General features: G+C 44.9%; 1 gene segment (V, D, J or C); it reads left to right on the plus strand.

The window, feature by feature from the left end:
• The first annotated feature begins 16,688 nt into the window (after positions 1 to 16,688).
• The window catches only part of LOC125449804 (Ig lambda-1 chain C region-like), a 4,590-nt gene continuing 3,590 nt past the window's right edge, over positions 16,689 to 17,688 (plus strand). Inside the window, 2 exon segments of the C gene segment in view lie at positions 16,689 to 16,764; positions 16,930 to 16,953. Coding sequence covers positions 16,689 to 16,764; positions 16,930 to 16,953 — 100 coding nt within the window.

The following is a 17,688-nucleotide window of genomic DNA, read 5'->3' on the forward strand; positions in this document are numbered from 1 at the left end:
TTTACTTAGATGTGAACATTTATTAGATAATAATAAAACATGAAAAAGAATGGATAAAGAAAGCAAGAAGTCTCCGAGAAGATAGAATTCAGCACAATGCATCACACTCCTGTACAGCAAATTTGGCCTTGCAGACCCTTGATGGACAGCCTGGAGTCTTAGCTTGTTTGCTGTTACCTTTTGCATTCCCGGTCTGAGCCGAAGAACAATGACTGGGAACAAAACACTCTCTGTTATACAGTGTAACAAACAGCAAATATAGAAAGGGCAGAAAGCTGATTGTGCCATCTTCAACACATGGACAGAGGCAATGAATCCAAATCAGCTTTTCTATCTCTGTATTGACAACACATTAAATTTAAAAATTTAAAGACCCTCAAAACTAACGCCAATGATCCGTCATCACATTTTTTTTGAATGAACGATCCCAGACTTGGTGAATGATCAATTATCAATAATGCCATTTTTTATTCACTTAAGCAAAATGTTTGACACTGTACAAACATTATATTACCTTCCTAAGAGGAAAACTCAGGAACAAATTAAATGGTTTATCTATTATACTGAAAAACCCTTTGTTTCAAGGCCCATTCACACAAAAGACAGATCGTCAAATGAACGCAGTAAACGGTTAAATGAAAGAAAGTAACAAAATTAGTCAAACTTTTAAAATTGATTTCATGGTGTATCATTCCACAGACATCCATGAATGTTTCGTGATTGATTTGAGCACAAGGGCTTTTGCAGATTTGCTTGAGACAATTGATCGGTATCCACCCCTTTGCTGGCAAATAAAATTTAGCTCCCAGGCGTGGCTTTGGGTGAAACCAATCCTTGTTTGGTCTGTTTTCCTTTCCTCACAAACTGCTACCCACAATCCAACAGTCACTTTCAGCTCAAGCGTCACAGCTCCAAACAAAATTGGTAAAAGATTAAAGATTAAAGTGACGAACAGTGATCAAGGATTCAGACAGGTTGAGACTCGCTTCATGCTCCTTCAGTGGATTTGTGTCCTGTTGACCCTTTTGACTTCTCTTTAAGCAAACACCATTGCCAGGACTGATACTGTGAGATATTCCACACTGTCACTCCCACCATATGATTATTTGTGAGGCTAAATTTGAAGTAGAAGGAGGGATGACGCCACTGTTGCTGTCTCGTCCCATCTGGATACATCTCTGTGTCCATTTGACAAAGGCACCCAGCTTGCATTGATAGACTCTGTGAGGAACGGGAAAGGTGACACTTTATCTTGCAATATGGAAGAACCAAGAGCTACCAGGTGTAAGTGATGCCAAATGCAATTTGCTGCTCTTAATGACTAGTGGATTGTATCAAACAGTACGTCCCTTTGTGTTGAATCAAGAGACATCAGCCTGAACCAACTCAATAAATGTGGGCAAAATGCAGAATAGACAGCGATGAAATTCCATAGACGGAAGTAACTGTCTTAATAATCCCACCCGAATTATGGATTACACTAGCAGACAATTTCGGGCTATCAGTGGCGTTTGGAAAGTAGCTTCCTGATGCTTGCTGGCTCCACACGTGTACAGAGGAGAAAAACTGGTATGTTGAAGCCAAAACAAACATCCCTCTTTACTCTTGAAAGGGCATCTACTGCCTCATATTCATTCCTTACAGAGTGGCAGTAACGAATGATCATGTCAATATTCAGCCATTGGATCTTGTCATCATCGCGAAGCATAGGTGATTGCATAGAAGTAAGTTAAATTTCGATGGTAATGCCTCAGCCAGGCAGAGCTGACAGACATCCAATCCCTTTTCTGCGGTGGTATAAATTGTTGCCCCCTCGGAAATGTAGTATTATTGTGTCTTGTCCTGATAAATAATGTACAAGATGAAAGTGATTGACAAGGTGAGTTTATGTGGGATACGAAACATTGAAAGAGAACATTCAGCCCAGATGAGACCACTCAAGTGATGATGCTCTGATCATTGTGTGTGAGAGACAAAATAAGATGGGAACAGGGCCTGTTCCACACAGTACACTAACCGACACGAATAAAGGGAGCCTATATGATTGCCATGGCCTCGCCTGTGAACCAGAGAACATGAAAGGCATTGGAAAGGAATATGTTGAGGGTGAGGACCAGCTAGGCTCAGCAGAGGAAGGTAGTGGTGGGTGTTAACTGCCCAGGCCTTTGCTCAGGTAGGAGCAGAGACCTTTAAGAACATTGTGTTGGTGCTTAGGCGTGTAAAATGATTGTATGCCCATTGTAAAGAGGAGGTGGCTGAAGCCTGCATATTTGAAAGTTTGAAACTGACACAAAGTGTCAGAGGAATCACGGATATAGGTGGGCAGGGGATGGACCAGGGTAGACAAGCCTCAGTCAAGGTGGGAAGAGATGATATCTGTGGTGCAGGAGCATGCTGAAACAATGGACCTGCCCGGTAAGTTCTGTTTCTGGATTTTTGCAAGAGTGTAGAAGTGAGCGATGCAGGGCTGGTGGACTGTTAACCTGGAGGAAGTGTGGGGGTCGGGTTGAGGGAGATCACCATATGAAATGAGGCCAGTACCCGAGTTGACACGATGGCCTGATGTGTCAGGGTGGGGTCATGGTCCGGGGAAGATATGAGGATGTATCAGAGAGCTGACACTGAGACTTTAAAATGTAGATGTCAGTATGCCAGACTAAAACAGCACCATCCTTATCGGCAGGCCTAATTACACAAAAGTCAGGGATAGATCGAAGCGTGTGGAGTGCAGTTAGTTAGGAGTGGGATCGGTTGGATTTGGTGAGTGAAGGATAGAAATTGAGGGATCCAATATCATGTGGACAGTTCTCAATGAACAGTTTGAGGCTGAATAAAGGTCCATAGATTGGGGTCCAGGTGGAGGGACAATGATGGAACTGGGCAAAGGAGCCTTTGGGATGGGAAGATGACTCCTGCACAAAGAAATGGGAACGGAGCTGATTATAGTGGAAGAAGAGCTCGATATTATGCCTTGCCCGAAATATGTTACGGTGGGGTACAGAGGAATAAATCTGCAAGTTTTGCAAAATACACAACGTTCAGCATCAGAGAGCAGGAGCCTAGGTGGAATGGTGAATACCCGACAGGTGGGGTTGGTGGCGCAGATGGAGTCAGCGGGAACGGGAGGAGAGGAAAATTACAGAGGGCCATGGGTCACCCTGATTTTTAGCACATTGCAGGCCTTGCTGCCTGAAAGTCAAAGAAAACATTTGGTGTGAGCGTGACAAATTCGATGTATGAAGGACTGGAACTGCCCGGTGGTGCAGCCCTGAGCCGGTGTGTTGCGATGCTGCTGGAGAGAAATGAAAAGAATATGCATGTGACACCGCGGGGAGCTAATACTGGATCTCAGGATGTGGGGAGAGCAGCTGTCCATGGAACGTTGAATGTCACGGAGATATCTATGATTCCTGGAGGATTCAAATCATGAAGAGTGAAACTTCCGTTGGAATGCACATGGGATGAGTCTGACTGGGAGGCAGTCACTGGGAAATGTGATATTGCTGTGGAACAAATTTTAGGAAATATTTGTCAAACAGGAGGAACGACAGTCGAATTAACCTCGGTGGGCAAGAAGAAAGATTGGAACACAACTTCCGTCAGAGAGAGGAGCAGAACTTCTTCAAGGTGTGAATGCCGAGAAGAGGTGTGGCATGGGGTAAAAGAGGGAATAAAGATTGAAAGAACGGTGGATGTTGTAAATAAAGAACAAAAATAAACAGAAGTTTCTGGAAAACCTCAGCAGACCTGCGAGCAACTGTGAAGGCCAAGAAAAACACAGTTAACGCTTTGGGATAAATGACCCTTCCTGAGAACTGATGGTCACAAGCAATGCGTCGGTTTATGTGCAGAAGATAGAGAGTGGAATGAGTAGGGATGAAATGACAAGATCAAGGAGAGATCCCAAAGACAGAGATGAGCAGATGAACAGACAAAGGAGTCGATAGGATTTGGATAGGACGGTCAATGGCTAATAATTGGGACTGGAAACCTCTGAAATATCCAAATTCATTATCAACCAAGAATTCCCCTAGACCATTGTGGACAGGGACATCAAGTGGATCCGATCCCTTCTCCTGCACATTTGCTCTGACCACATCTCTTTGGTCCTTCGATAGCGACAGGGTTCCCCTTGTCTGGACCTACTATCCCATCAGTATCGACATCCAGAAGATTAACAAATACCATTTCCACCAGTTCCAGCAGCTCACAGACATATATTCCCCTCCCCTCCAGGGTGTGCCTTCCACAGGGACCATTTGCGCTGCACACCCTGATCCATTCTTCTTTCATCCTCAACAATAAGCCACAGCACCACTGAATCTCCACTTGCAACTAACAAAGGTGTAACATCTACCCAATAAATCCTCCTTCCTCACTGACCAAGGGAATACATAGAACTTCCAGGTGAAGGAACACTTTACCTGTATTTCCCTGAAGCCAATGTACTGCATTCACCCCTCACAATGTGGTCCCCTCCACATTGCTGAAACGAAGCACATACTGCCTGACTTCTCGCAGAACACCTCCATTCTGATAGCAACAAAAGACCGTGAGCTTCCAGTTGCCTGCCACTGTGACACAGCACCTTGTTTCCTGGCTAACACCTCTGCCTCAGGCTTGCCAGAGTTTATCAGTGAAGCTCAGCACAAGCTGGAAGAATGGCACCAAATTTTCCACTTGGGTATTCTGCAGCCCTCCAGGTTCAAAACTGAGTTCAATAATTTTATGGCCCAAACTCTCAGATGTCCTATCCCGTAAATCGTACACCAGGCCATGTTATCATACAATCTGCCATGACACGCTTCCTATCTTTAGACACTAACATTCTCCATTAACAGATATTTGTTCTTCTAGCCAGATCATTATAAACACCTTCATCTATCCAATTGTTGCACTCTCTCTCTAGGCTCTAAACGTTGTGGTATCATCTTCCCTCTGCCTCACGGGGAGTCAATGTTGTCGTGGAATTATCACTGAGCTATAAATACAAGAAACAAGCCAATGTTCTGGGTTTAAATCTCTCCATAGCACTTCAATTCAATGGAAGGAAAATTTGGAATTCAGGGACCGAGTGGAAAGCATGAATCTTTTGCTGATTGTCAGCAAAAACCCAAGTGGTTCTCTAATGCCCTTTAGGAAACGCAGCTGCTATCCATTCCTGGTCTGGTCTACAGGTAACTCCAAGTCCACAGCAATGTTGTTGACTGTTAATTGCCGTCTTTGGGTATAAATGTTGCCTAAAAGCAATGTCCTTTTAATGCAAATGAGTAAAAGGAAAATAAAATCCCCCTGCCTGTCTTCCACATATGAATTGAGATTTTCCTAGCTGTCATCAATTCAGAGGAAGGGTCAACGGGCCAGAAACGTTAACTGTGATTTGTTGCTTCACAGATGCTGCCAGAACTGTTGAGCTAATACACAGCTTCTGTTTTTGTTGCTAATTAACAAAATCCACAGTAATTCCAGATTTCATTCAGAATATAGCAACTCATTGCCTGTAAAACAAGTGGGGACATGCTGAGTTTGTGAAAGGTGCTATGCCAATGCAATTTCTCTGACTTCTTCTGACGGAACTGTCTGCAACTCATCAGGCGTGACGTCTTGAAGGACTGAGAGAGGAACTGAAAGTCAGAGTTGGACCCGATAACGCAATTTTGTTGACAGCTCCTGATCAACACTGATTTTAGAAGCTATTTATGAACTTTAATTCATAAGTTTCCACATAAACGATTGTTTGCTCAAAAATATACCTCGTATTGAAGATAGGGAGGGCAATTTACTGGAATGTGATCAGGGACAAAGGGCTTCAGTTAAAACTTTGCCCTCTCCCACCTGGCTCTTCAAACCGTTTAAGTTCATAACATTTGAAATTTCAATCTGCTTCCATATACAGAGATGTTAGCAAGAGGCTAATAGTCCTCGGAACTGAACAGCACATATGATTTCGCTGAAGAATTTCCAGGTTTTTTAAAGGCACGTTCCATCAATCAGAGGCTTCTTTAAGAATGGAGGAATGTATCGAGATAGGGACAGTTAAAGGGGCTGTAGGAGGTCAAGAGATAATGAGGGATGCAAGAGCTGGAGTAGGCTACAGAGATAGGCAGGGACATATGTGCTGGAGGTAACAATTTGGGAAGTTTGGAGCGGCTGTAGAAGGTTGCAGACAGTGTAAGTAGCGTCGAGTCGACATTACGTAACAGAGATAGGGAGTGATGCAGGAGCTGGAGTATGTTGCGGAAATAGTGTGGAGTTTCAGGGCTGTAGGAAGGACAGAGATAGAGTTATGGGTTTTTGCAGCCGCGTCGCAGACCCTTTGGCCCATCGTATCCAGACCCGCTAAATATATCTCTTCCTGGTTTCCAGCAGTTGACCCATCTCCCTCTAAAGGCTTCCGATTCATGGACCCATTCAAATACCTTTTAAGTATAATAATTGCACCGTGCTCTGCCACTTTCTTTGGCAGCTCACTCCACAGACGCACCACTATCTGTGTGAAAACATTGGCTCTCAGAGCCCTTTTAAATTTTCTGCTCTCACGTTATTAATATCACCTACGGTGGGAAAGAAAGACCTTTACTATTCATCCTATCAATGCTTCCTATGATTTTATACCCTTCTATCAGTTCACATCTCAGCCTCCGAGATTCCAGGCAGGAAAGCCCATGCCTATTCAGATTCTCCCGACAGCTTAAACCCTCGAAGCTGGACAACATCCTGGTGAATATTTTCAGAACCATTTCCAAAGAACAATATATTTCCCACAGCAGGTAAAACAAAACTGAATCAGTGATAATGGGAACTGCAGATGCTGGAGAATCCAAGATAATAAAATGTGAGGCTGGATGAACACAGCAGGCCCAGCAGCATCTCAGGAGCACAAAAGCTGACGTTTCGGGCATAGACCCTTCATCAGAGAGCTCTCTGATGAAGGGTCTAGGCCCGAAACGTCAGCTTTTGTGCCCCTGAGATGCTGCTGGGCCTGCTGTGTTCATCCAGCCTCACATTTTATTATCGAAAACAAAACTGAATGCAGTTTTCTTAAAGTGGCCAAACCGATGTCCTGTAAAGATGCAAAATGACATCTGAGCTCTTGTATTCAATGCAGTGATCAATGAAGGCAAGCATGCCCAGCTCATTCTACGCCATATTGTTTATCTGTGCCTCCACTTTCAAGGAAGTAGGGACATGAGCATGTGCAACAAGATCGCTTTATTTGTTAACAGTCCCCAAGGCCTCCCATTAACTCTGCACAAGTGGTGTCCTGAGTTCATTTGCCCAAATGATACACCTAATTGGGGTGTTAAGGCTGAAGAACGTGAAAGAGATAGGGACAGAATTCGGGATTGGAGGATGTGACAGAAATAAGAAGGTATGACAGGTGCAGGTGATGGTTAAATAGATAGGGAGGGAGAGCAGGGTCAAAAGTAGATGACAGGAATAAGGAATGGCGTGGAGGCTGAAGGACAGGAAAGGGTTAAGCAGATGTGGATGTTTGGAGGAGTTACACAAAGATGGAGGTGTGTAAGGTCTGACAGAGTTGACAGAGATGGGGGGAGTCTCATGGCTCGAGGAGTTTACAGAGATAAGGAGAGTTTTGGAGGCTGGAGAAAGTTACAGAGATAAGGTGGGGTGCAGTTTTGGAGAGATTTACAGTTGAACGAAAGGTAGAGAAGGTAACAGAAATAGGGAGACATTTGGGTCTGGTGGGTCTGACAGAGCTTGGGAACGTTGCAAGTTGTGGAGGGGGTTACAGAAGTAAGGAGGTTGACAGGTCAGGCCGATGAATCTATCGCATGAAGATGCACGTGGGATTGGGACATTATAGCTATTGCAGAGGCATGGGTAAGGAAAGGACAGAATAGCAGCTTAATGTGTTGTGAAACAGAGTATTTCACTAGGATGGGCGTAACTGTTATGAGGGAGGGTGAGTTGCAATTTTGATTAAGGTGTATATCACAGCAGTAATCAGAGATGAAATCATTGAGAGATGGGTGTAGTCCTATCGGCCCCCAAATGCTCAACGGTACTTACAGCATCAGAAATGCAGGGCAATTGGGGAGCATTAATGTTGTCATCATGGAGGATTTTAATTTTTCTAATGTAAACTAGGACTGCCTTGGATCGGTTAGAATTTCTTACGTGTTTTAGGTAAGTTTTTTTTCAAGCAGTATATAGAGTTTCCTACTGAGAAAGGGGGACTATCAACCTAATTTTGGGAAATAGAGCAGGTCAGGTGGCTGAGGTGGCAGTGGGGGAGCATTTTGAGAACAGTGGCTAAAGATCTATTAATCTTAATATAGTTACAGAGAAGGACAAAACTGGTCCACAGGTACAAGATCTAACTTTGGGCATGGCGATTTTTTGTGGAAATAGACAGGACCTTTCAGGAGTTGGCAGTCGTAGTTTGCTTGCAGGGAAATGATGACTGGCAAATGAAATTTGTTTACAAGTGTAAAAGTGTGATCAAGATGTCTTCCTGAGGGTGAAGAGCAAGGTTGCTGAGAGTAGGGAATCCTGGATGACAAGAAGCATTGAGACTTTGACCTGAAAATAGATAGAAGTCTGGCTCAGTAACGGGAAGCTGGGATCAAGGGAAAACTTGAATGTACAGAGAAGATACAAGATTTTACAGAAGAAGAAAATTGGAAGTGCGATAGAGAGCATGGAAAGGCTTTGGCTGAGAAGGTTAGGGTGTATCCATTGAGATTTTTTCCAAACATAAAGGGAAATACAGAATAACTAGAGAGAGAATATGATGCTTCAAGCACCAAAGTTGAAATATATGTGTGGAACCACAGGAAATGGCTGTGGTCCTCAATGAATACTTCTCCTCTGTGCTGACTGTGGACAACAACATGAAGACCTGTTCCTTGGGGAGGATAGTGGAGATATCTTGAGCACAGTCTATATCACAGTAAGGTCTCATATTACAGGCAGGTGGCAAAATGTGTTCCCTAATTCAGGAAGGGCAGTAAAAAAAACCTGGGAAATATATACCAGTAAGTCTGAAATCTGTGATGAGAAATAACTTAAGAAAATTATGAAGAATAAAATATATGTTCATTTGGAAAGACAGAGTTTGATTCAGACTGGCCAGAATAGCTTTTTGAGTGGAAAATCATGCCTGACAAACTTGTTAGAGCTCTTTGATGAAGGGATCAGGAAGGTTAATAAAGACACATCTGTAGATGCAGCCTTTACTAATTTGAGTGAGGCCTTTGGTAAGTTGCCATACAGTAAGCTGCTCTGGAAGTTTAGATTGCATGGAATTCAGTGAGATCTGTGAAACTGGAGAAACAATTCGCTTGATGGTAGGAAGCAGAGAGTAGCAGTGGAAGGATGCATGTTAGACTGGAGACCTGTGAGATGTTCTGTTCTTCAGGGATCGTTGCTGTTCCCATTGCTTTTGTTATCAAAATCAATGATTTATATGAGAGTGTTCAAGGCATGATTGGTAAGTTTGCAAATTGAGCTAAAATAGGCGATGTCATGGACAGTGAGGAAGGTTATCAGAAATTACAGCAGAATGTTGACCAGCTGGGGAAGTGGTCTGAGAAATGGCAAACAGATTTTAATACGAATAAGTGTGAGGTGTTGCATTTTGAACAGTCAAATCAAGGTGAGAGTTTCATCCTGAGTGTTCGGACCTTAAGGAGTGCAGTGGAACATCGTGACCATATAGTTCAAGTACACTGTTCTCTGAAAGTGGATCCATAGGTCGGCAGGAAATTTAGAAGGGTTTTAACACACTGGCCTTCATCAGTTACGGCAGTAGGGACAGAAGTTTGAAAGTTATGTTGCAGTTTTTCAGGTCGTCGGTGAGCCTGCACTTGGAGTACTGTGTTCATTTTTGGTCACATTAGTGTAGAAAGAATGCTATTAAACTGGAAAGAGTGCAGACGAAATTTAGATGGATGTTGCCAGAACTCAAGGGACTGCGTGAAAAGGAGAGGTTGGACAAGCTGGGACATTTCTCTCAGAGCATCGGAGACAGAACGGGTATTCTACAGAAATGAACAAGATCACGAGATGTATGGATAGGGTGAATGCAACAAACTTTTACAAGTGTTGGGGAATCAAGGAGCACAAAGCGTCAGTTTAAGGTAAGAAGGGGAAGAATTCTTAGGAATCTGAGGGGCAGCTTTTTGATTTAGAGTGTGGCACGCAAATGAATTGAGCTCCTGGCAGGGGTGGTTGACGCAGGTGCATTAACAACATTTAAAAAGCATTGAATGAATAGATGAAAGGAATGATTTAGAAGGGTATGGGCCAGGTTCATAGAAATAGGGTGAGCGTAGATGGACATTTTGGTCAGCATGAGCCAGTTTCAGCGAAAGGAACTGTCTCTGTCCTGTAAGAATCTGTGACACTATGCCTTTATGATGGGGATGGAGAAGGTGACAGAGAAACAGGGGGCGGGAGTTTGTCCCTGGAAGATGTTGCAGAGAGGAGGTATACAGGTTTGGAGGCTACTACAGAGCAATGGAGGTGTGAATAGGGTGAAGGAGGTTGCATTTAAGAGAGAGTATTGTGGGGTTGGAAAAAGTGGCAGAGATAAGGACGTTGAAGATATGGAGCGTGTTTACAGATGTCCAGAGAGTTTTAGACAGTGGAGGAAGTGACAGAGATTGGAAGGGGAGAAGGGTTCAGGAGGTGGCAATCGTTGCGAGTCTTTGAAAAGAGTTGGAGGAGGTTTCAATGGTTGGGAGACGTGTGTGATCTGGAAAACATGGAATAAACAAGGAAGTGGAATGGGATACAGGAGGTTACAGAGTTAAGGAGATGCATCGGGCCTGGAGGAGTGTGCAGAGATAGGGAGGTGCACAGTGATTGAAGATGAGCATGGATATGCGGTGGCATTTACGTCCTGGAGGAGACTACAGTGATAGGGAGATGTTTTGGTGCTGGAGTACACACCAGAGATAGGGTTGGATGTCAGGGCTTCAGGTGCTAACCGAGAGGAGAAGGGGATTGTGGCTGCAGGAGCTCAGAGAGGCTGTAAGTGCATCGGGCCTAACTGAGAAGGAGGCATAAAGAGGCTGTAACAGATGAAATATAGGTATTGGTGTAGGGGAGTGTGAAAGTTACAGAGATGTTGAGAGGTGTAGGGCTGAACTTGCCAACAGATTTAGGGAGAGGTGTCAGGAACGGGATGTCTGACAGAGATAGGGAGGTGTGTCGGTGCTGGAGGAAGTGGCAGAAATAAGGAAGGTTGCAGAAGCTGGAAATTGGAAGGTGTGTTGTGTCGGTTAAATGACTTAAAAGAGGATGGATGCGGTGTAGCATCTCCCGGCTGGAGAAAGTAGGAATGATATGGAGGGTTATGGGGGGCTGAGGTGTTTAGAGACAGAGGAGTGTAGATGCTGGTTGAATTGACAGGTATAGGATGGAATCTATCAGCTGGAGGGAGTGGCAGAAATAGAGAAATGTGTAGGAAATGGTGGCATGTATGGAGATAGGGTGGGTTATAGAGGCGGGAAATGGTGAAGGTAATGGCAGAGTTTACAGGATTAGGGAAGGTTGTAGGGCTGGGGTTGCCTACAGAGAAAAAGAAACATACAGGGCCTGGAGCTATTGACAAGTATACAGAGGGGTGCAGGGGCTGGAGGTCTTTACAGGTCTTTACAGTAGATATCGGTGCTGGAGGAGTTGACAGAGTTGGGGCGGGGCGAATGGACTGGATGAAGGCACCAAGATACGAGAAGTGTTCAGTCGGGGTTGCTGATAATGATATAGCAAGATGTGGAGACTGAAGTGGATGCCAAAATAGAGAATGGTGGAGTGGCTGAGTGAGCTAACAGAGATAAGGAGAGGTGTCAGGATGGAGGGTGCTGCAGTGATAAAGAGGACGTAAACGTTGAATAAATTTGCAAAGATCGTGAGTTGCGTAAATACTGGAGGATGTTACAGAGGTAGGGAGGGGTGTTGGGGCAGATTTTGCCCAAAAAGATGGGAAGGAGTGAAGGAATTGGAGGATCTGGCAGCGATACGGACATGTCTATGGGCGAGAGGAGATTTTAGAGATGCGAGGGGGGGCAAGAGATGGAGGTGATGGCTGTGATTGGAAATGATGTAGGGGCTGGAGGAGATGATTTAAATAGGGCAGCTCGGGATTTGCACGGGAAGGGATGTGTGTATGGGTTGTAAAGGTTTTTGCAGATAAATCATGGTCCAGGTTCTGGAGGAGGTGACAGACATACTGAAGGGTATAGGATCTTGAGCAGTTTTTGAGTGAAGGAGATGCTGCAGTTTGTGACAGAGGGAAGGAGAGGTGCAGGTACCGGAGGATGTGAAATCGATCAGGAGGGGAGTTGGGATGGAGGGAGTTGTGGTGACGTGAAGGCGTGTAAGCATTGGAGGTTACAGAGACAACGAATGTTGTAGGTGGTAGAGAATGTTAAAGAGATGGGGAGGGCTGTTATGGCTGGAGCTGATTACAGAGATGGTATTGTTGTGGATGGAGGGGATTTGATAAGTATTGAAAGGTGTAGGTCCTGGTGGACCTATCAAAGGAGGAGTATAGGGATCTCAGGTGGTTCCATAAATATGGGTGGGTGCAGGTACTGGAGGCATTGACCATAAGAGGGACAATCTAAGATCTCCAGGAAATGCCAGAGACAGGGAACTGTGTCGGAACTGCAGAAGGGTAAGGTAATAGAGTGGGATACAGGGTCTAGACAGTGATGGGGAGCTTTTCACGGTCAGGACATGTTTAAAGAGATGGGGTGGGACATAGGGGCCGGAGGTATTTACAGTGATGGGGAGAGTTTCCCAGACAGAAGACTTTATGTTGAAACTTTATTTTACAATGACTAAGGGAGGCGTTAGACTCAGGGAGTAGTGTATGGACTGGAGGATGTCACATACAAGGGGGAGAGGTCAGGAGGTGAAATGGTTACAGAGACTGGGAGGGCATAGCGCTGGAGCAGGCTACAGGGAGAGGGAGTGTTTCGAGGGCTGATTGGAGATTTCTGGGGAACGGTATTTGAACCTGACATGGTTACACTGAGAAGTGGTGGAGATATTATCAGAAATACTGATGAATGAAGGGTTTGGAGGAAGCGGCAGAGATAGTGATGTTGGAAATGGAGAAAAGTATGGAGATTTGTGGGATATGTGATTTGGAGGTAACAACATTTTAGAAATGGAATAAGTGCTAAACATGATTACGGAATTAGTGAGTGGTTCAGGGACTGTCAGGGGGCATGGTGATGGGGTGGCATTTCATAATTAGAGCAGGTACCATGAATTGGACTAAGTCTGGGGCCGGAAGCGGTTCCACAGATATTGTGTGGCATAAGGTCTGGAGGCTGTTGCAGAGATATTGAGACATGTCAGGCCTGAAGGCTGTACCAGAGCTAAGGAGTGGCTTGAGGATGGGACAAGGTGGGAAGTAGGGAATGGAGAAAGTTACAGAGACAGGGAGGGATGTGTGGTGATGAGGAGGTTACAGGCAGAAAAACATCCTTATGAGCTTAAGGGTACAGTGAGAACAGTGGCGTGATTAAAACGTTTTAGGTAGGCTGAAGTGTAGGGACTGAAATAATTGCAGATTGGAGTCTGGGTTTCAGGAGGTGGCAAAGATAAGTAAAGATGTTATTGACTGGAGATTGTTATTGAGATAGTTTATTGGTTTCGACTCTGTGGAAAATAAGAGAGCAAGGAAGTGGTACAGCGTTCTGGAGAACACTGCAGGGTAGGAAGGAGTGTTGTGGGTAGAGGGCATGTCACAGGTATGGAGGGTTTTAGGCTTGTGGGAGCTAAAATGGGAGAGGTATACGGATCTGACACAGTTACAGCAAAATGGAAGGCTGTAAACGTTGACAGTAATAGTGAGGAATCTCAGGTCTGGAAGATGTGGCAGAGATAGGAAAGGTTGGTGAAGCCAGAGGAGAGTGTGGAGAAAGGGCTGCATATGGGGGTTGGAGCGGGTGACAGAGATGGTGAAGGGTTCAATCGGCTGAAGCAGATCACAGAGAAGAGGTGTGGAGTGAGGAGTGCATGGTGATTCTGTGGGATATAGGGGCTGTAGGAGTTTACAGGGATAGGCCTGGACGATTGAAAGCTGGTGTGAGATCCTGCGTGGTGCTGGCATATGTGGGAACGGGAGTGAAATGGAGAATGAAAGACTGCAGAAGATAATTATCAGGAGTCCGCTTCAATTATTTCGAGTGTCTCATGGCCAGGTTTTAGGGCATTTAAATGTTCATTGGATAAACATAAGGATAATAATGGAATAGAGTCGGTTAGATGGGCTTCAGTTTGGTTTCAAAGGTCGGCGCAACATCGATGGCCGAAGGCCCTGTACAGCACTCCAGTGTTCTATGTTCTATGACGCCGTTTCACTAAATGTGAAAAGTATCTGTGAAGGTGAGGGTTGGATGGAGCCTCTGCATTTTCTCTCCTGCTCGTGGGTGAAGCCACAGCTGCCTGTGTGATGTTTTGAAGCTGACAACTGATTGTGGGCTGCTGCTAACCGCTCAGTGATCAGAGAGGTTTCTGTTCCACTGACAATATGGCCGTCTCCTTCCGCTCCATCTGGACCGACTGACCGCACCACCTGCAGCCCCTTCACAAACAGGCCGAATACAGCGTCACTTCTGTTCTCGGAAGCTAAAATGAGGCACTTGAAACACCACTCAGCTCCCCCGACGTTGGGGGTAGGAGACAACGCTGCAGTGGGGCCCCACACAGAGTCAGACTCGGATCGAGCTGTTCAACGATGTGAATCATCATTGGAGTGCTTTTTGATGGTCTGCTAATGTGTCGTTCTTGTATCCCAGCTTTCATAGGAACAACCCTAAAAGAACAAGAGAAGGCTCCAACCTATTGAGAGAAGGCCATTCAGCCTTCCACCTTTCTCTGCCTTTCCCACCACACCACATTCATGCACCACGGCCCTCGATTCACTCAGTCTGCAAAATTCTATACTTTATAGCCTTCCGTAGACATAGTGAATGCTAGAGATTCACCAACCTCAGTGCCACATAACATTTCTTCATCTCAGTACAAAGTGCCTTGTCGCTATCCCACCCCTTCAAGAAATTTCCTAGTTTCCTGTTCTTCCAACAAAAGTGGACAAATCCGCATTTCCTAAATGAAAGTTCATCTACTGTTTCCTAACCAAACATTAATGGATTCTATATTCTGATTCAGCCTTACTATTCCATTTCAAATCCTTGCCTTCCATACTGATTCGTAATGTCAACTCCACCACTCGCTTCAGCACTTCTAAATATTTCTTCAATGTGGAGGAGGGTTTTTACCGCAAACCTCTGTACTGTCAGTGTGTTCCAGGTGCCGACCAAACTCTTTTTTCTCCCATGTGCTCGAATCCTCTTGCTGCTGATGTTAAATCTGTGCTCCATTGTCAGCATGGACACCTTGGGCTGGAGGACCTTTTGCTATTCTATAGGCCCCGATGTGAGCGTGACTCTGACACAAAACAAGGATGGAAAGAAAAGAGGTGTGTATTTTCAACAAGGTGTTGGATGTAGTTTTCAGGGATACAGGGATCGAACGTAATTATGGAGAAAGTGGAAACAGGGGACTAGGCTTCATACAAAAACAGAAGTTGCTGGAAAAGCTCAGCAGGTCTGGCAGCATCTGTGCAGTATAATCAGAGCTAACACTTCGGGTCCGGTGATCCTTTCTCAGAACTGGACTGAGTTTGATGATCAAACATGATCCTCTTGAATGGCAGTCCAGGTTCGATGGGCTGAATAGACTACGTCTGACACTACTTGCTATGCTCCGATGAACATAAAGCCCATTCGCACATTAAACATACATAAACCTGAAAGTTCATTCTGTGGATAACGATGCAGGAAGCCAGAAATAGATCGGTGAAAACCCGGCGTGTCGATTTGCCTGCGCACTGCCCCTTCATTTGCATTCCACTGAATAAATAGAACTGGATGACCCTCTCTAATTTACCGAGTCTGGGTGCAGAGCGGATCGCGGGAGTATCCATCGAACAGTTCGACTGAGGACAACAGCTGGGCAGTTGGCTGTCTTATTACTTTCTCCAAGGAAATGTTTTCCATGGTGCATCTACTGTGGGCCCTGCTGCTCCATGTAACAGGTCAGAAATTGCTCTGAGTTACTGTCTGCCCATTAAACACTGGGCGATGTTCTTTCACACCCGCTGGCAAGGTCACTCAAAGTATGTCTGTGTTTCTTTCATTGTCGGTACCTTGGCCGTTCCTGTCCTTAAACAGAGTCCAATGTCTGACCCAGTCTCCGCCGGTCAGACCACCGGGTTGAACTGTGAGATGCAGAACGGGAAAGTAGGCAGCTACAATGTGTTCTGGTACCGACAGAAACCCGGAGAAGCCCCGGTGTGGGTGATCAGCCATGAATCTGATGGTGATATATACAGGGGCACCGGTTTCACTGACCGTTTCCAACCTTCTCGAGACTCCATCAGTAACAGTTTCATCTTAACCATCGGAAACCTGGTATCCAGTGACTCCGCCGTCTATTACTGTGCTGTGTGGAGTAGCTCAGCTGGTTATCACAGTGAGTCAGGCCAATACACTAACCCAGTGTGCAGGACACACTCAAATTGACATCAGCTGAGAAATTACTGGCTGAGGACATGTCAGCGCCTCCAAAAACATCCCTCAGCGCAATTTCTTTTGCAGCCCAGCTGCATTTGAAGTGTTACTGTCAGATCTCCAGCGATGTCAGACTCTGGGTCAAACCCAGTTCTGTCAGTGTTCTCAGAGACAAGAGACATTTGGGAATCTTCTTTTGTCTGTGAATCGGTCCAGTCCCAGCACCGCTCATCCCCCACAGAAATGAGGAATGAGGAAAATGACAGATTACTGACATTTCTTCCCTCTTTTCTTCCCACTCCAACCCTAGGTTAGGTTTTAGGCCAGTCCTGCCGTTGTGACGCGCCTCTGTGATACACCTTCGGAGGTGGAACTGCCCTGACCGTTCGGAGTAAGTGATCCTCTTTTCTCTTTCTCTGTCATTCATACTGGATCAAGCTTTATCCTTCCAGAGTCGATTCTGTTCTCTGGATTTTGCCAAGCCACGATACAACACATTTTGCAACAAATCTAACTCCTACGCACAATTTGGAGTGTCATATTAATAATTTTCTCAGTCTTTCTCGCACTCACTCACTCACTCACACACGCACAGGTCAGTGCTAAATTACTAGTTCTCTCTCTCACACACACAGATCAGTGTGTTACTTCGAGTAATAATTCTCTCACACAAGTAGACACAAGTCAGACATCATATCAATAATCCTCCCACACATTCAATTCAGTGTTAATTTCATGATTATCTCTCCCACACACAAAGATTTGAGATTATAAAAATAATTCGCTCTCATACATTTGTCAATGTTATTTACATGAACAATTCTCTCTCACAACACACAAAGATCAGCTAGATGATATCCATAATTCTCTCTCACATGTACAGATCAGAATTCATTGAATTATTTTCTCTCAAACACTGGAAGGTCAGCCCTACGTTAATAATTCTCTCTCATAAACACACAGACCATTTTATAGCAATAATTCTGTCTCCCTAAAACACACACACACACACACACACACACATACAGACACACACACCACACACACACACACACACACACACACACACACACACACACGCACACACACACGCTTGCACGCGTTGGCATGTTAGATGTGTTAATGA

Source organism: Stegostoma tigrinum, chromosome 47 (assembly GCF_030684315.1).
Source record: "Stegostoma tigrinum isolate sSteTig4 chromosome 47, sSteTig4.hap1, whole genome shotgun sequence".
Lineage (NCBI taxonomy): Eukaryota > Metazoa > Chordata > Chondrichthyes > Orectolobiformes > Stegostomatidae > Stegostoma > Stegostoma tigrinum.